Source organism: Mangifera indica, chromosome 4, assembly GCF_011075055.1.
Source record: "Mangifera indica cultivar Alphonso chromosome 4, CATAS_Mindica_2.1, whole genome shotgun sequence".
NCBI lineage: Eukaryota > Viridiplantae > Streptophyta > Magnoliopsida > Sapindales > Anacardiaceae > Mangifera > Mangifera indica.
This window is the reverse complement of record NC_058140.1, coordinates 15566972-15591431: the sequence shown is the minus strand read 5'-3', so window position 1 is coordinate 15591431 and position 24460 is coordinate 15566972. Positions and strand designations below refer to the sequence as shown.

The following is a 24460-nucleotide window of genomic DNA, read 5'->3' as shown; positions in this document are numbered from 1 at the left end:
AAATTTAATTAGGGCATAGGATGATGTTTTATTTTTCGGGTTGTTTTATTTATTATTTCTTCAACGAAAAAGACCGTCACAGGCAACTTGCAACCATGCTCTGATTATACTGTCGATGTTGACAATCACAACTTCACTTAAAAATTGTCAGAAACGAAAGAAAGAAATGGTTGAAGGACAGATTTGTCATCATTATCGATAAAAAGTCACTAAAAAGAACTGTATGCCATCGGCTCAATCAAATTGAGTTAACTCGGCTTAAACTTAAACTAAAGTTACCCGAACTTGAGTTTAGATTCATTTGAATTGAACTTGCACCATTCAATTCTAATTCATCCCTACATGAGATCAATGATTATTGGAGTTCATGTTTAAGTCCTCCATCAAGAATGAACTTAAATGTATCCCCTAATTTTATTTCGGTTTCCATCACACTTCTCGTGTAGGCTTTTAACAAATACGCCAAAATTCCCTAAAACATCTGTTAATGTTCTTTAATAATAAATTAATACACTTTTGAACAACCTCCCATGTTCGCCAAATTTTCATAGCTACTTTCTACAAGTTATGTTTCTCATAATCCTCCTCCAAGTTCAGCAAAATGGTCATTGATGTTTGCTACATACCTGCTACCATAAAAGTTCACTTACAAAAATCTCTCAAAAATCAAGGCCAGATAGATATTTGCCTCTGAAAGTTTATCATAAAAGAAAATTACCTCAGCTTCCGAAGAGCTAAACCTTGTAAAATAGTAGGAAACAGTAAGCAGACAATTCCAGTTAGATCTCGCATATTGTTAACCTGCTACCAAGTATCTCCTGCTGGGGCTTCAAGTGTATGGAATCCCGGTTAGTACTTTAATAAAAAGCAGCTGTAGAATTAAGTATTGTACCCACTAAATCGGCATACCCCAGGGATTACAAAGATCATTTCATCAAATTTACGTAGATAGCCAGTGCCCCACCTGTGAAAAAGTTAAGTATTTTGTATTTATCACCAAGTTAAATGCCACGTGCTTAAAGGAAATACATTGACAGGTGAATTGAAAAACAAAACATACTACTGTGAATCTTTAGTACAATCAGTAATAAAGTGATGCAGTAATAAGTTCTGGCATGTTAGCTATTATTTGAAGTCAAGACTTGAATGCATACCTGGTGTTGATAAATTACTTTTGGGGTTTTTCTTCTTCTAACAACAGATGGATAATAGACTTGACAACATCATTATTTACAATCGTTGAATTCTGAATAACAAAGAAAGAATGTAATTATGAACAACTCCAAACGCAGCTCATGCCATGCAAAAAAAAAAAACAAACAAGAAGAAGAAGAAAAAGTGAGCACCAGATTTAATACAGTATAATCAAGGGAATGAACCAAATTTTACATGATATAAAGACTGTTTGGACTGAAACAAATATACAAATATACAAAGCTGGACAGTCTAAAACCAGAATGGACACATCAAATAAAATTACCAGCTTGAAAATCTGACTTCCAATTAAATATACAAATAAACTTGGAAGGAAAATGAATATAAATATTGTTTGAAAGCAAAAATCTAATATGCCACTGGAATGTTACCCGTGCCACAAGCCAACAAATTTATCCCACCTGTGAATTTGTATCTCTCATCCATCTTTACAATTAATTATTGATAGTCATTAAATTGAATAAATACGAGGTAGGTTTGTATTGTTCAGTGATATGACTAACGTAGTACTTCTGTAAAGAGTATGGGAACCATACCTCTGGATTTCTAATCATCTTCTTCAAATTAGAGTGAAGAGTTATTCGCAGTTCCTTAAACAAGACAGCAGTTTGGGCTGGGGCATTAAGGTTTAACCATCCATCTATATTGACCTGTCCAGTCTGTAACACAAGACACCATCACAAACTTCGAAAAGGTAGAACAGCAAAGTATAAAAAAAACATGTATATAAATTGTCTCTTGTTCACTAGGCACTGTAAACATTTATTCCGTTAAAGACTGACATTTCTATATATTAAATCAGGCGTCAGATACTTTATGCAGTAAGATTCCTGGTCATTAAACCATCTAAATATGTTTACAACAGTAAATAGCTTGTACCATCTACAAACACATGCTTTATATGTTGTAAAAGATAGGAAGAATGGTTACCTGGTGCTGAACATTGATGGAGCCACCAAACAATAAAATAGAGAAGGGAGAGATGATGGTGGTATCTCGCAGAAATACTTTATTGGTTTCAACCTGAGAATATGAACCCAAACATTAATGGGAAACTTTCTTCAAGTGAGTTCAAGTGATCTCTTAGGCACAATGGGGGTCTCTTGGCCCCATGTTTGTTGAAATTATTTGGGAAAAGCCCAGAGAGTTACATCACAAAATGGATCATAATTCACAATGCTCAATCAACAAAAGGACAAACGTCGGTTGACAAAGAGAGAGAAACTAATTCCATGAGCTGAAAGTGCACATACCTTTTCAAGGAAGACAAGGAATGGGTGCTGAAATTCTTTTAAATTATTGTTGATTGAAGAAGGGTGTATATGAACCTCTCTTCTTCCATCATACCAGATTGGATGACCCTTTACTGAAGAACTACTGGACTTCCTAAGGTTATTGAGAACTGCTCCGGCAATGCCTTGCTCAGTGGCAGCTACATTAGGATATAAACCTGCACATAATATTGCCTGCAAGAGTGCCTTCAGAAGCTATGTCTAGTACAAGTGTAACCATCAAACTAGTCTGAAATTAGATGTAGAATACAACTTCCACATTTAAAGTCAGAGAATTTGTGAAGAATATACAACCACAAGCAGATCTGCTCCAAACTGATCTTAAGCTTGGTTGAGAAATTTAAAGTTGATTGCAATAACATAATATAAGCAAAGCATGCAATAAGAAATTAGCAATGACAAGTAATTGTCCGCCAGTATAGATTAAGACTTGTGGTGTAACATGAATAATGAACTGTGAAAGACAGAAGATTGTGTAAGGAACTAAAAGGCACCAAAAGCCATATGGGTCTTACCTTCACGATTGATGAATGATGAGCATACATATTGAATGGTTGTGATTTATCAGAAAACCAACTGTCAAGCTTTTCTTTCTTTTTCCCTCAGCCTGAACCAACAAAGCATATACTAGTTAACATCTTTCAATTTCAAAAAAGAAAGGGCAAATTGCTGGACAGAGATTTTATAAAATAAAAATGAATACTAAAACAAGTTATCACAAACTTATATGCAAACCAATGAAATAAAAGCATGGCACCTGAGATTTCTTTGGAAGACCAATGAGCCCAATATCTGCCAACAATGATCCAAACTGTATCCTCATATCTCTGACATTCACAAAAATGTCAGAAAACATAAAAATAATAATTAAATATGCATATTACTCAAATTAATCATGATATATATGTCATGCTATTCTTAGCATTCTAACATGAATTCAGAGTCACGTACTCCAAATAGTATCAAGAAAAATTTCAAGTAGATTAAGCTGCTTCCTTTTTGACAGTATAAAGAATACATATTATATGCTTCAAACAGACAAGAAAAAAAAATGAAAATAACACCTGATCATGTACATGACTGAACTGCTCAAAAAGTATGAGCTGCAAAATTGGTTGGCAGCTTTAGCTCCTTTCTGCAAGAATTAAGTTTCACATATAAGGGGAAAATGTACTAAGAGAACCACCAAACCATAGCTTATACTTAAAAACCATTCCACTGATATAAGTTCAGTAAACAGTCAACAAGTACAGGATCTGATCCAGTAAAGCTTATTGGGAACCAAATCATGACAATGATATGAATTCAGCATGCAGTCAAAAGTACAATCTTCGCCAAATTATAGGAGCATGGTAAATGTATTAAAAATTTGCCTCACTAGCTTCTCTTTCTGTGTCTTTTGTTTTTGGGTAACGGTAGAATGGGGAAGAAAGGGTACCTAATATCTGTGAAAGGGGCATATCATGACTGCAAGCAAACCACCAACTAAAGTCGAGAAGTCTATTGCTAGCAAAGTAAAATCATTTATTACTTAAAGAATATATCTACTTCAAAGTTCAAGCAAATCACCAACTAACCTCATGCAATATCTTTTCCCATTTCTTGTAAGCCACCATCATTACTAAGTGATCAGATTGTTGATAACTATCATTAGAATCGCTGGGTCCATCCAACTTATCAGTCAACAGAGCCAATTTAGCTCTCTCAACACTTTGTCTCTGGAATTTATATACAAATAAATAAATAAATCCTTTAAAAAATTATTTTCTTAACAGTGGAACCATTAAGCTTTAGTTCAGTGTTAAATGAGAGACCTCATCTTTCGGATAAACAAATGGTGATTTGTAACTGAGAAATGCTGATATTGAGAGAATGGGGGATAAGCACCCAAACATTCCAGCATACAGCAGCATCTGCACTTTGAAAGCAAAAAAAAATATATTATTGAAAGAAGTAAATTCTACGTATATTTTACATCAAACAAGCAATGAATCAAGGAAACCTATAGAGTAATCTTTCAGATGGTATGCATGACTTAAAGCTACTATAATTAAAAATCAAATAATAAAAAACATATAAAGAATTAGATATCAAGGGACTTATCAACAAAATTTTTGTTACCCTACTGGTCCATATCCTTATTACTACCGCTATAATTAAGTTAACATGCTGATATGCCCTTACCAATTGTATCCATGTCCCATATCGGTTTTCATACTATAAAGATGAGATGTTGCAAAAAAAAAAAATGTTAAAGCTACTCAAATCAAATAGAGAGAGAATTGGAAGAATTGCTTCCTTCACAAGATGGAGGATGAATTAGCTATGTACCTTGGAGTCAAGTAATTCATGTCCCACAAAATACAACATTCAAAGAAAATTATAAAAATAATTTGTTCCTAACAATGATAAAGTTTTCTTATTTTCAAAAATAAATTCATGTAAATGAGAAGTAGCAATCAACTCTCAACTGGTAGAATTTAGGCAAGAAGAAATGAAAACTTTAACATAGCACAGACAAAAAAAAAAAAAGGAAAAAATAGAAAAAGTGACCAACATATCATACGATGTACCACTAAGATGCCACAAAATTATTGCACAAGCATTCAAAATCCGTAGTGCTTTAAAATGTTGCATTTAGAATAAAACATAGTAAATAAAATGCAATGCACACCTTTCCAACCAATACATCAACGGGAAGTTTGGCCAAATGGTGTCCAAGAGGTGTCAACTCCTCATCCCCTTCAACAGCACCAACCTAAATAATAACAGGTAGCAAGGCATAACTTTACATGGCAAGCTAGATGAAACAATTAAATGTACACAACTGAAACATTTTTTGACATTACAAAACAGGATTCTTTTGTTAACAGGAACATCTGAAACACAAATTACTTGTTTCATAAAGCATCTGACAAAATTACATTAAGCATTCATTGCTTCTGCAAGTTGGAGAGAGCTGGATAGAAATTTTGATATAACCAATGGAAAAACTGCACACAATGATAATTATAAACTTACCTCATATAACAATGAAATTGCTGAGTTCACAGCTTCTTCTCTGGGAGGTTCTAAAGCCTGAAAACAAAAAGGTTAATAAATTAAGTGAGCTTGATAAAAGAGTACCCCAGAGGAACAATCTGCAAACCAGGAAATAGTATTACTTGCCTTGGACAGAAATTCCTTTATGTGTCCCAGCGAAAGTAACTTAATTTGTAAACACAACTCGACCAGAGGCATCCGAAGCATCTCGGGAACCTTGGAATTGTAGAGAGATAAGAAATAAGACGTGGCTCATAAAATAAAGGTATCAACAGATTAAGGTATCATCATTTTCTCATTTGGGTGAAATCTGAATCAAATGGAAGTTTGAGTGAATCTACATGAAAAAATTTTAATGATATGTTGATTTTTAATTTCAAGTTATTTGTATTTGCAGATTAGAAACATCTAAAAATCAGATAAATGCTATGTGTCTCATATATTTGTGTTTCACATGTAATGAAAAATAAAATTATATTAATAGCCAAATTATTTATTGAAAAAATCTATATTGTTAAATTAAACTGTGCATGTATACTTCTTTGAACCCTTTACGGAAAAACGCCTCAACATTAAGTATTTTCGGAACATACAGGAGTAGAAAATACCTGATAAGGACGCATGAGTTTTTCATATCTATGATGTGTGTACAAACAAAAACAAATTCCAGGTTTTACACGTCCCGCTCTTCCTCGTCGTTGTCTTGCATTGGCTTGAGATATCCAGTCTTCAACCATGCTTGATAATTTCTTTATTTAAAAAAAAAATAAAAAGTCAAGGCACTTAGAACTCTGCATCAATTGTGAGATACAACAAATAAAATTTTAGACTTCAGATTGTGATTTTGATCTGTAACTACAGTTAATGTCTCTAACATTAGCAAGATCTGCCACTTTGTAACTCGGTATGACCTTTTTCACTCTAACCAGGCTCTCTGCCCTCCAACAAACAATTACTTTTACCAGATTTCCAACCATGATATTAGAACAAAATTTTGTTTTGTTTTAGTGTTTGCAACCCTGTTTGATTCAGATTTTAGATCACATATGAGACCCACTTGGCAAATTGTAGGGCTCAAACATGACATGGAGTGATAGAGTGTTCCATAGCAACATGGTAAGAATGTAATATGACTATCTCTGTTTTTATCTCGTCCTTAATACAACAGCTTGAGATTTTAAGGAGCATTCCCTGACTTTAAAAGAAGGTGATAAAATATGAATAACGGGCCCACTTAAGCCACAGGCAGTAAAGTTGATAGGCATAATACAAGTCCCATTCTGACTTTTTATATATAGAAATATTGTTTATCAAACATACGGTTAGCTCCCAAAGGGCTAGGGTTCAATTCCTTGAGACACCTGCCTTGTAAAATGCCTTCCCAAAGATTATATGGTTTCACTCAGTTCCTAGTTTCAAACTTGAGTTTGACAGTTGGGTTCATAAATGCTAGGTTATCAATAATAATAATAAGGCCAAAAAGCTTTTCAGTAATCCTTTTTCGGATTTTTTCTATGATTTCAAACAGGCTAGCCTAACAAGTTTATTTATATAATTACATATTTCCGATATTACAGAAATTTTAAAGATATAGCCCTGGTCAACAACCGAATTTGTTTTGCAGAAATTTTTAATTATCTGCAACATTATTGCCACATTAGAAACTTTTAATCAGCAAAACATCATTTCGCTGGTCAAATTCTGCTTGATCAAGCATATATTATGATTCCTCATGCCAAATCATACAAAAGAAAATGATTCAATGTAAATGGCCCAAACCTTTTGAGGATTATAACGGTTTTCCTTATGCCTTCCACAATCGATCACATACACCACATCATCTATTGTTATGCTTGTCTCAGCAATGTTTGTAGCAATGATAACCTGGATCACAAGTATTAGAAGATGAATCGATAATTTCCGGAGCAAAACTAATTACTTCATAATAATGATGATCAAGCTCATAAGGATATTAGGTGTCCACTAACTTCATTTATCATAATTTTTTGTAAAAAAGCAATAACTCAACATTTAATGGAAATTTCCAAAAAGTTCACTACCAATAAAATAAATAAAAAAATTATCTGCAATCTTCATTTCCTAAGCTAAAGCAGTCTAGCACAATATTATCCTCAAAGAACATATGAAGTTTGTTGTAAAATTAGTCAAGCATGTCAAGGATGTTTGACGTGAACACCTAGTCATCCAAAAACTAGGCCCAATCTTCATTTCCTCAGCTAGGCATATTTGGTCATAATAGAGGTCATAGTACTAGTTTTGCTTGATCAAAGTACATTAAAATTTATACGAATGCAGACTCTAACTGTCAAAAGTATTTTCAAATTTAATCAATATCAAATAATGTATTATTCTGGGAATATCAAAATTATAAACATACTTTATGTGAACTGAGTGCTCCATTTTGATATAATATGGATTCCAAGAACCAGTCATCTTTAATTTAAAACTAAATGGTAGTGTGCTAGGATTAGATAATAATAATAACAATTAAGGATATAATTGCTTAGGATAATATCTGAATTTGAAAATCAGGATATTGGTCAAATAGATAGGGGTGGTTGGATTGAGGAGGGGCAAAGAAAAATATAGTCTTTGAATTTAGGCAGCCTCTAGCTGTTAGAAGGCTGCAACATCCGGGAGAAGCTAACAACCTTTGTTGCTAGCATTAGAATTGTTCATATTGGAGTTTTTTTTTTTTTTTTTAAGAGGTAAGTAACATTGTAAAGTTCAATGGACAAAATACACCACTATGAAGATTTTATGCATGCAACAACTTCCAAAGAAAAGAAATTACAAGGCATAAAGAAAATAGTTAAACAGAGAACCACCGTGGAATAGTTTAAATCATTATCGTGAACCCAAAGAGTAAAAGAAAGTAAAATCTACCTTCCGTATGTTATCAGGAGGTCGTAAGAACACCTTTTTCTGATCAATTGATGCTATGGATGAATGTAAAGGAAGAATCCAATCTGAAGATGGTCCACCAAATCGATAAGAAGCCACTAATCTATCAAGTAAAATATAGATTTCTGACACTCCCTGTTTATGAAGCAGTTTTACATCAAAAAACAGATTTCTTATAGAGGCAATACAGTTACAAGGGTGAGTGAGCAATTTGAAAGGATTTCTGAAAGGACTTACAGGTAAAAATACAAGTATGGCACCCTCACTACATGTTTCATCAACATGACATACCAAGTCTTCAAGAAGATCATAGTCTATAACGTCTTCATTCAATCTTTTCTGAACAAAAGACCATGTAGTTGTCATGTTAAAGATGAAGTAAATGGAAAGAAGATAGAACCATATATAAAACTAAATTAGTATTGAAAGGTAAATACCAAATTCTGCTGTGTTTGTTCACTGAAAGATTGATAACAACTTGGAATATAATAGGGGTTAATATACTCTTCTGAGAGCATAGAATCATCACCCCATGCAGATAAGACAAGATTCTTCTTCCCCCTGTGGTTGTTCACAGGACCACTCAGCAGCTATCAAAATCAAATATTCAGTACCCAGATGATAATTTTAAAACTATTACAGACACAAAACCATGAAGATAATCATGGGAAGAAAATTCAGCATGCCAGTCCACAAAAGTTAACACATTTACCATGAATCTAATTTGATGAAACATAAATTACGAAAAAAAAAGTTTCTACAAAAACAATCACTTAGTGACCACCACTTTGACATGGCTGAAGTCATTTTATGAGGACACCTCACAACAAGAAAACTAGAGGTGATATTATATCTTCACAAGGAAGCCTCAACCAGGCGTCAACACGTACTAGGAAAGGTAATTATAATAAAAAAGAAAATACCATTTCTTTTGCAGATGTTTCATATCTTATAGAGGCTGGGGAATCTGAAGCAAGGCGATAATTGATACTATCATATATATCCTCAAGAAAGTATGTTGTCACAGGATATGTTCGGCCTTGTGCAGTAATTACAGGGCAGTGTCCAAAGTATCTTGAAAACAATTCTGAATCAACTGTTGCAGACCTGTAAATAATAAAGTTCTTACGTTTATGTGAAGGAATCCAAACAAAATTACAAGTAAACATACAAATACAATATGCATTAGTTAATAGTTCAATCTACAACAAATCAGAAATAGGCAACCATACATAAGAATAACCTTCAGTTTTGATAAGCCATTAGCAGATTGTTTCTCAAGCAGGTCCTTCAATACAATAAGCAGAAAATCACCCTGTAAGAGAAAGAAACTGGTCAATAGATTTTCCCTTTTCTTACAAAAAACAGATCTATTTTGATTCCAAGTTTCATATAGTGGTACCAATGCAAAATTTGTTTACCCTTGACAACCTCTGGGAAAAAAGATCACATGTTAGAGTGGGCTCTTCTCAAACAAAAGATAATAACAGCCCTGTTATAAGAGAAAACTATGTTTTGGCTTGATATTAGGAGTAGCCACTTCAAGAAGATATAAAGATAACAGAAAATTAAGATACAACAATCAAGGGTCCTCCAATTAAGGTAGAAAAATATGGAAAAGTGGGATCATTTTCCTTTCTGACTCCATACTACGAAACATTTTATTTGGATAATTACATCAGTACATTGGACTAACATTGTTCTCTTAGAAGCCAGAGTTTATGACCTGTGTGCCATTTTTAAAAAATCAAGGATAAGGCTTCCCATGATCAGATGATAATTATTTGAATATAGGTATTTGCTTTTCCAATGGTAGTCAACATCAGTGTTGGTGGCAATATGCAAGATAGAAACCTTTGAAGCATCAGACCAGCTCATTACCATATTATATTTATCCATGCAAAAAAATAAGCCTCCAAATGCTTAAATATGAAAACCGTGATTCTTCTTTGCAAAACAAAACACAGGGAAAATCCTTGAATTTGGTAATTATGGCCATTCTATGATCCAAAGAGGTGGGGAGATGTCTTGGACTGCCAATTAAGTTTGTCAATGGATCATGAAGATATTCCTACTTAACACCATAAATTTTGCCTTACTCACCAAAAGAGATCGTTCATGCACTTCATCAACTATGACATGAGTGACGCCTGTTAAATTTCTATCACCCTGCAAATTACAAAGAACCATTATAAGCTAAATAGACCACATAGAGATCCGACAATCATAAAAAAAAACTGGTCTAAACAAAGTAAAAATAATTTAACCTGTTTCAAAAATAATTCTGTTAGGAACTAGGGTGCACAAAAAGGGCAAGACCAGGGGATTAGTGTTGTGTGGAGAGGTGGAGTGATCTAAGGAAGGGAGGGACACGTGGACAGCAGTGGGAGAAGCAAAGACATGGGGCACAAAACAGGGAAAGGAACAGTATATAAAGTAGGAAGGAGAATGAAGAGGAGCTGCCTGTCGAGAATATTCGAGAAAAGACTTTTTCCTGGGGAGAGGATTGGCACCTCAAATTGCCAGATTTCTTTTCTTTTTTATTGTTTTTTATTTCTATTACACCACGATTTGGTTGCTAGTCTGTGACTTGTTGCCACTGGAATATACAAACATCAATATATTGTTAGTTCAGTTTATTTCTCTCTTGGTCTATTATTTCGCTTGTTGTGTGGGATTGAATAGATTGTGTAGATTCCTATAAAATTCACAAAGAGACGATATCACTTCCCAAGGAGCTTCCTCTTATCTCAACTAAGGTATATATTATAATATTAAATGTCATGATTATATTTGTTGATTCAATTGTTTTATAGGACGCAAAAAGATCTGAAGAATCCTTCATGCAACATAAATTCTACATATCCAAATGTATGAATATGTGACAAACTAGTCGCTCTAGACAAAAAGCCTTAGCTGATGTTTACACTGGTGAATACAAATCTGATTGTTCAGCCTATAATAGTACAATGGAAAACTCAGGCAGAGAGATGACAAGGCACTAGATCATATGGTTTAAGTACTACAAGTGTTGTTGACATCCTTACATATTATTAATAACAACCAACTTACTGAAATAATCTTACACCATACTATGGGACATACCGCAATTTTCCTTAGAAGAATGCCTGTTGTACAAAACAGAAGTTTTGTCCTTTCATTCCTGAAAAGAAACAATGCACACAAAATAAGTTTAAAGGTTAAAGGAAGCAAGAATAACATTCTAAGAAAAGTGGAAATATATCTTCTAGGGACGATAAAGTCACAAAACCATGGATACAATATTATCCGATAAACATCAATTACAAAATTGGGAGTTAAACTAAAAGTTAAAATTAGAAGTTGACTTGAAAGGTAACAATAACTTTAAAGTCATACCAGGAAAAAAAAAAAAGATTATAGGATCAGTTGAAAAAATATATATATTGCAGCTTTAAAGGAACAATCCAGCAATTCAAGAAAATCCGAAAAAATCCTCAAATTCACAATTGTTATAAAATTCAACAGAATGTAAAGGGCACCTAAAGGAGTGGATTAACTGAAGGCAGAAGAAAGAAGTCACCGAATGATTTCAAAACTCCTTAATCATCCAAGCCTAATGTTTAGCAATCATCAGTTCACTCCATAACCATCATGCTCAATACTAGGTCCTTAAAAATAAGCTTTTACCATAAAAATTGACAACTATGTGTCCACAGCATCTCTCTTCCAACCTTGGTCAGAGCTTATTTTGATTTTCATCATACAATATTTATATTAATATTCTTTACAACTCCACAAAATACCCTTCATAATTTCTACAATCTCATTGAAAGAGAGCAAATGAAACCATAACCAGAAGAAAGATGACTGTCCTTTTATAACCTCTTACACCTTATTGATAACTAGATCCCACACTTCTACATAAGATTGGACCACATGTTGCAACATATGTACACTTCAACCAAATATTGAATATATCAGCAGATATGAAGCTAAAAGAGCAAGGCCATAATCTTATCAAAGGTTCAAAATGCAGAGAAACAATGAATTTAACTTACATATCATATATGGTGATGCCAGCAGCAGATTCACAAAATTAATAAGAAAAGGATGCCAACATATACCTTGCACTATCAAGACGAACTTGATAACCGACCAGAGAACCATCTGAACCTGGAGAAGATTCACAGCGCTCATCAGCAACTCTTTCAGCGACAGAAATAGCCTAAATACAATGCAGCAAAAATGCACTACATAAGTCACATGTTTCCACGATATTTTACAATAAAGCACTGGTAAGACTAAAGAAATTATTGATAAACAGGTGAGATATGTATCTCTTAACTTTTCATCAATTAGTGATACCATGCACAATATATGATAATAACAACCGTTATGTAGGAGAATAGTCTTGAGAACATATCAGTTAGGATGAAACTTTGATAAGTGAGATAGCTAACCAAAGAAAGAGAACCAAAGCCCCCCAGTTCAACTCCTCTTCCACAAAATTTACCATAAAACTATTGACAACTCTGAAGTGTCCTAAAATCTAATTACCCATCCCCCTAACCAAAAGCTGGATTCTGAGCAGGTCACACTTTTCAACAGGGGACAAAGAACAAGAAATGTTGGCTAAAAAGTCTTCAATCAATGTCGTTCAAATAAAATATTCCACATAAGATAGAGAGCAATGCTCTTTTAAGGATAAATGAAAATAAAGCATGAACTAAATACATGATTTTCTATTAATAGAAACAGAAGTTGCAATATAGTATAATAGAACTCAATAGAAAGCAAGAATTTATAGTAATTAAAAATTAAAAAAGTGTGGAACAATGCCAAATTCACTAGAAACTGAAGCCCATAACGAACCGAGATTGTGTTCCTTGTCCCAGATAACATGAACAAATTAATTAGAAAGATTAGTCATGCATAATTGTATCATGTAACCAAGACATATTAGAAATTATTACTTTAATCTGAAAATCATGTACCCACCGCTATTCTTCTTGGTTGTGTGCATATAATGCTGCAGTGTCCACCACATCCTGACTCAATCATATCATCCAATATAAATTGTGGAACCTACATTAAAGGCCAGTTAGAAAGCGGGCTGCAGTGTTGTTCTTGGAAGGTAGGAAAAGACAAGTGATTAAAAAAATAAAAGAGAAAAAGGACTGTATAAAGTCTAGAGATATAAAATGTGATTGTAGCAACATAATCACAGGGCAGGGAAAAGTATATCAAAAAATTTCATAAAGAAAGACTAAATATAATTTTGACCTGAGTAGTCTTTCCAGATCCTGTTTCTCCACAAACAACAAGGACATTATTCTCCTTCAGCAGTTTCAATATATCACCTTTCAGCACAGAAATTGGAAGAGAATCTCTGATTTTTAACATATCCTGAAAGTAAAAACATGTATTTATGTAATAATTAAACAGATAGACGCCCGACTTCAACCATATTGAAAATGCATGAATAGAACCAGAATATTTATAGTCCAAGAATGAAATACATCAAGAGAAACCAAGATATTTATAGTGACAAGAGGAAGTAGAGCATGCATAATGATGCGGGTAGGAAATTGAAATTTTATATGACTATCATGTAAGTAAGAGTAATTTAATATTTGAAAATTTCAGAAAGAAAATGCCAGCTTCAATTGGAGGTTATGAAACGTAGTACTTCAGCTACACCCGGTAGATTCTGGAAGACAAAATATTGCAGCACACTGTTATGTGCAGTATAAACAAAGTAGTGAATAAATAATTGTTATCATTTTTTGTCTGCAAGAACCAACATTGCCCCCCTTAGGATAGAAGGACACTAGTCCTCATCCTTTAGGTTAGATTTTTATAATAAAAAGGGTAGTTAGTTCATCAAATGAAGAAGGGAATAAAAATTATGAAATTTGGGCAGCCTTAGGACTGATAGTGGAAGGCCTCCAACACCTCAGATGGTTGCAAAATAGAAGGTCCCGAACTGCCTGGTTTATCGTTTGTAACCGCTTCTATAAATAAGATCATTTTTATTTTAATGGTTGTGCGATTAATTACTGTTTTAGATGAATAATGTGCTGGAATCCTAACAAAATTGGTATTTGAGCCGTGAGATCAGCCTTGGGAAATAGATAAGTGTCAGAAAATGGTGGAGAAATAGAAGAGTTGCTGAAAAAGTGAAAGAACTTGAAACAGTGCTAGCATGATAGAAAGGTCATGGCTGAATCACACATAGGTAAGAGAGTATGGTGGATCAGCAAATGGAAGTCCAAAAGTCGTCAATGGAAGGTGAAGTTCACCGGAAAGTTGAAATGGCACAACTAGAGGTGAGATCAGTGACAAAAAATGAGGGTGGAAGATAAACTGGCACTGGGAAGGCAAAAGGGCATCGTGGCCACGTATTATAGATGAAAAGTTATAAATAAATAAAAAAATTTGTGGGACAGCTAGCAGAAGAAAAAAAGGGAGTGAAAAAAAAAAGCTATAAAAAGAGGTAAAAAGTGGGCAGGTGGCAGAAGGAAAAAACAAGAAAAGGTTAAAAGATAAAAAATGTTGGGAGTTGGACAATGGCAGAGGGATGAAAAAAAAAAGTAAAAACTAAAAAAGGACAGAAGAATTATATTAAAAAATCCAGCAAAAAAATTAAAAATATGTGTAAAAAAAATTCCCCCCTCCTTGAGTACAAGATGTTTTTCAGGAGGAGAATATTGTCAAGATAGGAGGACACTTACCTTTGTCCTATAAGTTAGATTTTATTATAAAAATGGTAGTTAAATTATTAAATGAAGAAGGGAAGAAAAATTATGGAATTTGGGCAGTCTTAAGGCTGATTGTGAGAGGTTTTTGGCGTCTTGAATGACCAACAAATGAGAGACCTCGAATTCTTCAAACTGTCTAGTTTATCGTTTGTAACCCCTTCTATAAATAAAATCATTTTTATTTCACTGGTTCATGTTTAATTACAGTTTTAGATGAATAACGTGTTGGAATTCTAAGAGCCCCCTATAAAGGAACAAAGGAAAATACTTGACTCAACAACAATATTCGCAAATTGCTTAACATACACTTGTGAATGTTAAAATGCTGAAATAGGCTCCAGATAAGGTAAATACACTTGGTGTCAATATTAAAAATAAGAATCATCCAAACAGAACAGATATGCCATTTAAAAACCAAACAAGCTAAGGAAAAAGAAAAAGTGGGTGACAGGATATTTTACATAACCTTATACAGCCAAAAACTCACCAGTCTTAGAAAAATTTTCTTTCCAAGGAGGATTAAGAAATAATATACAAACCTTGTATTTCTGCATTTTCTTTTTCTTTTCTTGTTCCTGCTTCAGGCGAGAACTCTCAGATTCTTTTAGATTTTTCACTCCTGCAGATTAGCATTACAGAAGTTTGAGAACAGACCACACCAATATTAAAAGCAACATATTTAATATAGTTAGAATATAAACCATTGTGCTAATCAGATTAAATTCAACAATTTCTAGAGTCGACTATTTCACATTTCTCTAACTGGACAAGAATTCTTACTCTGAATCTCCCACTAATGTCAGTAAAACTTAATGGAAAAAACCAGTTCAATCCTACTCAGCTCCTTTTTACAGATTTCTCTTGTTTATTGTTAATAGAAGAATTTCTATATGAGATAAGGATATGCAGGAGGTACTAGAAGGGAAAATTAATAATACTATTCAACAGTAAAGAATGCATAAGAAAAAATGTCGTAGATTTGAGTTGACTTATCAGCTGCAATTTAGATACATCAGTTGCTTTGAATGCAGCAAGAGCAAAGTGTTAAGATTTCTTTAGTGGTCCACAGATGTGGACTTATAGAGCCAGAACCTGCAGTTTTATGATTACTGGAGTGCCGATCAGGGTTTTCTAATTGTGCCTGTAAATTTTTTTTTTAGAAGAGAAAAGGAGGTTTCTTGGTGGTTAAACGAACTTCTCTTTTTTCTAATACTTCTTCTCTCCAATCTTCTTCTACTGTTTTGTTTTGTTTATTTATTTTTTTTAACAAAAGGAAAGGACATACTTCCACCGATTGGATCAGCTTCTGCAACTGTCAAATATTTATTTTCTTGAACATTGGACCTCTGAAACGTATCTGAAACCAAACTGTCAGGAACATCAAGAACAGCATTGGAACTAGAACCATCTTCGCTCAGCAATTTATCCACAAAACCGGCCCTTCGATCTTCCTCACTGTCCTCAATTTTAGTTAATGATTCCCCTGTAAGCACTCAAAAAATTTTAGAAATTGTTAGATACTGCAACAGCATGGCTTTTCATAATGCTTACAAACACATTTCAAATTAATAAGCATTTTGATATCAACATGAGGATTAAAGGATCACCTTCTATCCACTGCAAAACAAGTGACGCATAAGGCTCAGTAATTGCTAGGTGAATTGGAAGATCAGGAAACAGGTGATAAAGAGCAAAAGCTGCGACTCTGTTCTGTGCATCCTGCAACCAGATATTTCTGTTTCTTAAACACATAGGTTGCTAAATGAGCATTCATAGTGTACTTCTGTTAGGAAATTACATCTGATTATATTCACAGAAAAGACAATTTTTATCTCTCTTTAATGGAGTCCCCAATAAACCTTTTCATTGTTGGGAAACTGTTAAAAATGGCTTTATTGGCCATGCAGGTGACCATGAGTGGGACCGGTCGACAATAGCTCTGACTCTGCTTTTCAAAGAGCCTATGAGTGCAATCAGTTAATCAATTGGTGAATGGGGGCTTGGGATATTGAATCCACACTGACATTTCAGCAATCGGGGAACCCCAAACCTTGTGGAAGCAAACCACATGCCTAACCATCCGGTAATCCCTCATAGTAACAAGAAAAAGCAACACTAAGCAACCTTTGCACAAGCCAAGGGGAGACTAAAACTTTTGAAGGATATAACTTGAAAATGTTTAATCCGGAATAGACCAGCCTTATGGTCAACCCAATGTGAACTCCATCTAAATCAACCCAAATTTCACCTGGCCCACCATTTGCCTACATCTGCTCTCCAGGTTGCTGTACTCATTGAACAAGTTGGTTGGAGATTAGGAGCTATGCTGATCATGTAATGCAACAATATAAGGTTTCCTTTAGAATATAATTAAAAATTTTGCAAGTGTAGAGGTCGGTAACTTCCTTTTATGGTAAATATTTGGCATGGATAACAGGTGATCACAAAATTCATTTGTAAAAAATTAATTTCACTTAAATTATTGAGGAATATAATTAGTTTTACACCTCAATATAAAAATGCCAAAACGATATACTGTGTATATAGCTATTATCTACTCCAGTGGGATCCCAATGTTCATATCACCTGATAAATCAATGCCTATGAAAGGAAAACTTAGAATTTAGAGTGCTGGACACACTGAACATTATAAAAAGCTCTTACTTTATCCAGTTAGTTCAAGGTAAAGGCATTCACCTCTTAAGAAGAGGTCTCAGATTAATTTTGAATATTTTTGTTGTTTCTTGCTCAAAATGGGGAAAAATAAATAAATACCCTCCTGGCTAAGCATATCTATAAATTGTTCACCTTCTGATTCATTTCTTTATCTCTTGTCCTATGCATGTTATCAGCATAAATTTATTTGTGCAAGAGGAGTATGATATAGATGTATACCTCAGCAGATTTAAAGGTTTCATCCTGGTTAGGAAGCTTAAGAGTAATTAACCCGCCAGCTTTTCTGCTCTTGCCCCTGCCACTAGCTTTGCGCAATACACTAACAGCATAACAGAAACTATCTTCTTTCCCAACTATTTTATTAAATTTCGGTGCTTCCCACCCTGATCTTTGGCATAATTGATGAAGAACAGCTTTTGGAATCTTCTGTGTCTCCCCCTGTCATCATTAGAACACACCTTTCAACAAATGCCAACAGAGTCAAATATAGAACAGAAAAGGGCCAAAAGTTAATTAATACCAAAATTAATTTCAAGATCATAACTATATATGTAAAGGCTAATTGTAATCTATAGAAAAAACTCTTTTGCATCATATATTGTACATTCAGAATCATCCATAACCAAATTAGGATACCTTAATCACAAATATTGCAAATAATCTCAATGAGAAACATGAAAATATATATGTAGAATATAAGATTTAGCTACGCATCAGCTAACACATCAACATTCAGCATCAACAAAATAAGCCTTAAAAATTGTTGTACATCACAAATTACCTTCTTCCAGATGCCATCTAATTTCTCTATATTCTTGTCGCTACATAATATCCTTATCTTATCTTTTGTCTGCAATCTCATAATTTCAGTAGGTAATGCTTCACTGGATGCAGCATCTTCTGAAAAAAATCCACCAAGCTTGACATCTTCTGGTTCATCATCCTCTGCTTTCTCCTGAACAGATACTCCAGAGGGAATAGGTTTGAGTGGAAACTCCTTGTTTCCACCAACTATTGTTTCATCTGTGTGCACAACAATATCTGAATCACCATATATGTCCCCTGATGTTCCAACCCCAGGGTTATCATAAGGTATGGACCTAGAAGCCGTATCCGCTGAAGCATAACCAGAAGCACGTTCAAGCTCAAACTCAGATGCCAAGGCATTATCTGATAATCCTGCTCAATATATCCAAACAACTCATAACAAAAGGTGAAAATGACCATATTTCAAGATAGATCCGGGAAAAAATTAGATTTAACCTAAAGCCGACAACTCTTGCTTGAGTTTGCGGATCATATGTCCTGCTCGTTCTTGGCTCTTCTTGTCCCCTTTCTCTTTAGCTTTTGTAGCTTCCAAACGAGCCTCAAGGTAATCTCTAGCAATAACATCGTATGACCTTGGTTTGGGGACCTATTAATACAGAAAAAGATGAATCAAAATAATGAAAGGAAACCTATTTTAGCATCAAAGGAACAGAATAAGTTTGCAAAATTACTAAACCACCTAGCAACAGAAACTGTATAGAACCAGGTTTTTTTCTTTTTGGTAGGTATATAAAACCCAGGTTAACCTGGCTCTAGTATCACGTTAGCATTCCAAAGCTAGTAAAGGCCCAGCAATAGTAAGATCTTCACAATACCCACTTGAGCTATTTTCATAGCAACTTAATGTGTGATTGTTTTTCTGTGTGTTAGAGAGAGTATGCAACTAATTTCAACTGGGTACACATAACAATTTAATCTTTTCTTTCAATAAAAACATCCAGTATAATACCAGAATCTAAAGTGCATACCTCCTTGATGTTACTCTTGTCAATAGCATAATCTTCCCAGCTTTCATACTCTTCCTGCAATCACTGAACCTACCATTAACTCTTTAATGACACTGAATATTTTTCTTCAGATTAAAGAACATACTCTTACATAAGCCAATGCATCTCCACAATCCATAAACTCATTAGCAATAAATAACACATGGATCAAATTTTTTCACATCATGCCAAAGTAAACATAGATATACCAAGACAAAAGAAGTGATTCTTTCTTCAGATTAACTATCAAGCTTCAAATTCTCAACCATCTTTTTATAGAAATTGAATATTATATTAGATAAGAGAGATCTACTAGTGGAAATGAGCCAGAGATTCACACTAGTAAATCATGGTATAAGTCTCTGAAAACCCATCTTTGTACAAATTGTAAGTGTATAGAAACAGAAAATCATTTGACTGCTATGAAACAGTTATAATTGATGGGAAACAAATTAGTGTTTATCAAATCCATTGAACTTGAAGCTCACAAGGATGCAAGAAAGAAACTTTGTCCAATAATAATTCAAATTATTCTTTTTCCAGATTCCTAAAATACTCTTCTATTTCTTTCAACCATTAACCCATAAAAAAGCTGATACACCTCAATTCAATCAAACGGAAGTTTTCAACAACTTTTTGTTAAGTACTTACCAAAAAAAAACTTTTTGTAATGCAAAGACACATAGGAATTTGAGGAAACCACAGACAATTTAGCAATTAAGCTTGCTCCAGACCCTTAATGTCACAGGATAAAGAAGAAATATATTATTGATACTTGTAGAGTTTTTCTTGCTCATATGCACCAAAACAGAGACAACTGATATAGAAGAGAAGAAATAATCTAGGGTCCTCCAAAATCTCAAGCCTATCTAACTTTCCAACCTCAACCTGAAGAAAATCACCATACCATAGAGAAATAAGCATTTGAGGACTCCGTTAGACCCCTTGGTGACTAATTCACCATCACATGGAAAACATACTTGTAATACACAAAAACAAGAACTAAGAGGGCAGATGGCACGACAAGGGAAGGAGGACCACTCAACACATGGCAAGAAATGAGCAGGCAGTTCGAAAAGAGTGAATCATAATTGATAACCATCCACAAACCTCTTCTTGTTGTTCCATATATTGTCGGATCCAATCTGCCTGAGATGGTTGGCATGAATCTAGAGCATCATCACCTTGACAACCTCTGGTCCTAACTAAAAACTGTTGCACTTCCTCATCAGTATTTGTTGATGGACCATCAGATGGAGTCCAATCTTCCCGTGCGACCGATATGACAGAAACAGAAGCTCCTAATGCATTGTAAAAAGAGCATTAGCATCATTATCCAATATGGGTCATTCTATAATACAAGGAACTGGTACATCAAGGTCTGAACCATTGCTGATCTTCATCCAAGGATAAAAGAATTCCTAGAACTGATACCTCCTTCTACAGTGGAAATTTCGATATATATGCCATAGGTTTGCACTTAATTCTACACACTTAAAATTACACAAAGCATACCCAAAATACAATACTACAATATCCCGTATGTAAATTACCTCCATTCAAGTGCTGAGAAGTCCCACTAGAAAATTTTAAAGGAAGTTCATTCCCTGGCAAATTTAAGCATAACCAATCAAGAGCAGCCTCAAATGTAGCATCATCCTACTCAAAACACGCACAAAATTGTATGAACTCAGCATGTATAAAACATTTTCATAATCCAGCAAAACAGATTTCTGAAAACAATAACACTATAAAAAATCATTAAATCCCTCAAAATTTGGCTAGAGTACAAGTAGCACCAGTAATTTCGAAATTCATTAGATTCATCCCTTAAATTCTAATTATTTTGATAAAACATGCATAAAATCTTTAGAAACTTATCCCAAAATTTAACAAAAATTAGAATGAATTCAATTTACCCGCCACCACAATGGTTTATTACAGATGCACACCTGGTTGACAACTCTACAACAAGAGAGGTTTCAAATAGATTTCATATACCTTCAAGGAAGGTCTCCAATGATTCTATGTGAGTTAATTGACAATTTAAAGAACTTCAAGCAAGGTTTCTGAAGAATCTCAAAACAAATAGAAACTATCAGTAAAAATTAGCCATTTGAAGGTTAAAAAATTCTTCCTTCAGTTTATTAAAAAAAAGGTCCCTAGTAAATTCTGGGTTATCCTAAAACTCTGTGTAGTAAGCCTGTACCCCATTGACCTAAAATGAATTGAAAAGTTCCAAATATTTATTTATCTTAAAGCGATAACCAAAACAGTGAATAAACAATTGTATATGAAATTAAATTCTTTAAAAAAAATCACTCTTTAAATTAACAGATAAGTATTTATTAAAAATATATATAATAAAATAAAGGAAGAATATAATCACTGATTACCTTAAGCGAAGAGAGAGCTAGTTCAATCTGATCATTAGAAAACCCTTCGCAAGAGAGCTTCTCGTAGACAGCTTTGAGCTTCTTAGCCTTTTGAGACTTAGAGAGAGTGTCTACAGCCGGACCCGGAGCTGTCTCAGCAGGCCGGGAGGAGTTGAGGAGAAGGCGTCGCAGACGGTTTTCGTTCTCGGCCGAAATTTGTAGGCGTGGACCGGAGGACGACGAAGAAGAAGAATTCGATTTCTTACTGGCGTTCTTGTTGCTGTTGTTTTGTTTCTGTGGCTTCTTTTTGGGAGCCATTTTGATTCGAAGAATGACCACAATCGCAAACTTGCAAGTGAAATGAAAGAAAATCCAACTCTGACGCCTCTCGGTTGTGGCTTTTATATTCTTCTGGACGGACGGCCAGCTTTTGTGAAATGTCAGGACAAGTGAAATAATTTCCATTAGGCCTATCAATTGAACTTCCGCTTAGGTTTAATAATATGCCCGAAAAGTTCCCCAATTATATTTTAAATTCTTCTACCTTCCCTAATGTTTCCTAAAATTAACTTACCCCCTGATTATTTTTTCTTATATCTCAAAGGTCTTACTAATATTTTTTGAAAAATCAACGGTGATTTCTCACATTTCAAGAATCTTATCATAAATTTTTTGAGAAAAAAAGGAAATAAAAAAAAAATCTTTCTCTTAATGTAACTGAGTTTAAGGAATAACAAATTTATCTAATCCAAGTTGATTCCACTGAATTTAATTGTTCCAGTGCGGTTAGACATAACAAAGTTAGGCTACGGGTCGTCTAATTCCCCATTTTAGAGATGGCATGTGAGGGTACAGTTTCATAAGATTGTGGATCATATCAAGCATGCAACTGTACAGGATATATCAAGATTTTGGAGTAAGGTTTGCACATTGATCTGATATGGTCTATTAAAAAAGGCCAAAGGACTATTTCCCACCCAAGATATGCTGATTTCCCAAAGTTTCTTTCATTAACTTTGAAAATCTGATTTATCCATTAATGACAGTTTAAATATGTTAATTTTAAGGGTAAAATTGTTATTTTATATTTAATATTAAAAGTAAACTTAAATATGATTTCATTTTCTCTCCTAAAAGTTTAAAAACTAACTTTTCTTTTATAAACCAAGTTTGAAAAAAATCACATTTCCCCCCTAGGGTTTAGTTTCAAAATCCAATCACCTTCTCCGAAGCCATCGTCGGCCGTCTCTCCCTCCTGATAGTTCTCCTTCCTCCGACGACCTGCCTCACCTCTAACCCAACCCCTTCGACCTCCAAAGATATCGTCTGGAAAGAGGAATCGCCTTCCCAAACGAAGATAAGACAACTCATCTTCCCAAACGACGAAGAGGAGATCAATCGATCTCGTCTTCATCACCTGGGAAGACGATTTCTCTTCCCAGACGATGTCTCTGGACGTCGAAGGGGTTGTGGTGGAGGTGAGGCAAGTCGTCGAAGGAAAGGGAACCATCAGGAAGGAGAGACGGCCGACGATGGTGCTGGAGAAGGTGACCGGATTTTGAAACTAAACCCTAGGGGGAAAATGTGATTTTTTCAAACTTGGCTTGGGGAAGAAAATGTTAGTTTTTAAACTTTTAGGGGGAAAATGAGATAAATTTTTCAGCAGTTAGAGTTCTGTTAATTTTAACCGGTCATGAGTGGGTAAATGAGATTTCAAAATTAACGAGGGGAGTTTTAGGATATCAGCATACCTTGGGTGGGAAATAATATTTTGGCCATTAAAAATTATAAATAATAATAAATAAAATTTTCAAAATTATATATAATTTGTAGAGTGACCAACAAAAACATACAAACCAATCGGTTAAGGGTTTGTGAAGATATAATCGAAACATACAAACCAATATGTTAAGGGTTTACGAAAACATAATTGAAACTTTCTAAATTGTGTTACAAGCCATGACATATTAATGGTCTAGCCTGGTCCAATAAACTTACCCATTAATGGACCTATGTCAATTTGACCTTCAAGCACAGTGGGAAAAAATTTAAAAGCCAAAGGACCAAAGTATGCTTTTTGTTCCAAATTCTCTTTATTAACTTGGAAAATTTCATTTACTCACTCATTAACTGTTAAAAAAGCAATTTCAAGGGCAAAATCATCATTTTATTTGTAATATTAAAAATAAACTTAAATTTTATTTTATTTTTCTCCTAAACCCTAAAAACTAATAATTTCCCCCAACCCAAGTTTTCAAAAACAACATTTTCCCTCCTAGGTTTTTCAAACTTTTGATTGAATTTTTTTGGCAATGATTGATGATCTCCAAGCGACATCTCTTCCTCCCCAGTATCTCCTCTTTCTGACCATGCAGCGT

The 24460-nt window shown here is 34.2% G+C and overlaps 1 protein-coding gene across 3 annotated transcripts; it reads right to left on the bottom strand.

The window, feature by feature from the left end:
• Positions 1-390: 390 nt before the first annotated feature.
• On the bottom strand, positions 391-22525 carry LOC123213567 (DExH-box ATP-dependent RNA helicase DExH7, chloroplastic). 3 transcript variants are annotated; one of them, XM_044633033.1, is made up of 36 exons: positions 22104-22520; positions 21261-21366; positions 20818-21008; positions 19690-19743; positions 19157-19307; positions 18675-19072; positions 18113-18331; positions 16825-16936; positions 16503-16700; positions 15757-15836; positions 13740-13862; positions 13455-13541; positions 12581-12681; positions 11580-11637; positions 10578-10643; positions 9707-9789; positions 9398-9581; positions 8912-9064; positions 8712-8813; positions 8457-8609; positions 7329-7433; positions 6158-6298; positions 5676-5765; positions 5529-5585; positions 5182-5265; positions 4322-4420; positions 4085-4225; positions 3572-3642; positions 3243-3334; positions 3023-3108; positions 2469-2681; positions 2146-2238; positions 1752-1874; positions 1155-1246; positions 719-964; positions 391-626 (listed from the first exon to the last, which is right to left on the bottom strand). In XM_044633033.1, the coding sequence occupies exons 1-34, from the start codon at positions 22398-22400 to the stop codon at positions 1169-1171; spliced, it is 4389 nt and encodes a 1462-aa protein (XP_044488968.1). In that variant the 5' UTR covers positions 22401-22520; the 3' UTR covers positions 391-626; positions 719-964; positions 1155-1168. The 3 variants fall into 3 exon arrangements, with proteins under 3 accessions (XP_044488968.1, XP_044488966.1, XP_044488967.1); XM_044633031.1 differs by lacking the exons at positions 391-626; positions 719-964; positions 1155-1246; positions 1752-1874; positions 2146-2238 and having other exon boundaries at positions 2542-2681; positions 3023-3114; positions 3265-3334; positions 22104-22523; XM_044633032.1 differs by lacking the exons at positions 391-626; positions 719-964; positions 1155-1246; ... (3 more) ...; positions 3023-3108; positions 3243-3334 and having other exon boundaries at positions 4322-4425; positions 22104-22525.
• Positions 22526-24460: the final 1935 nt, after the last annotated feature.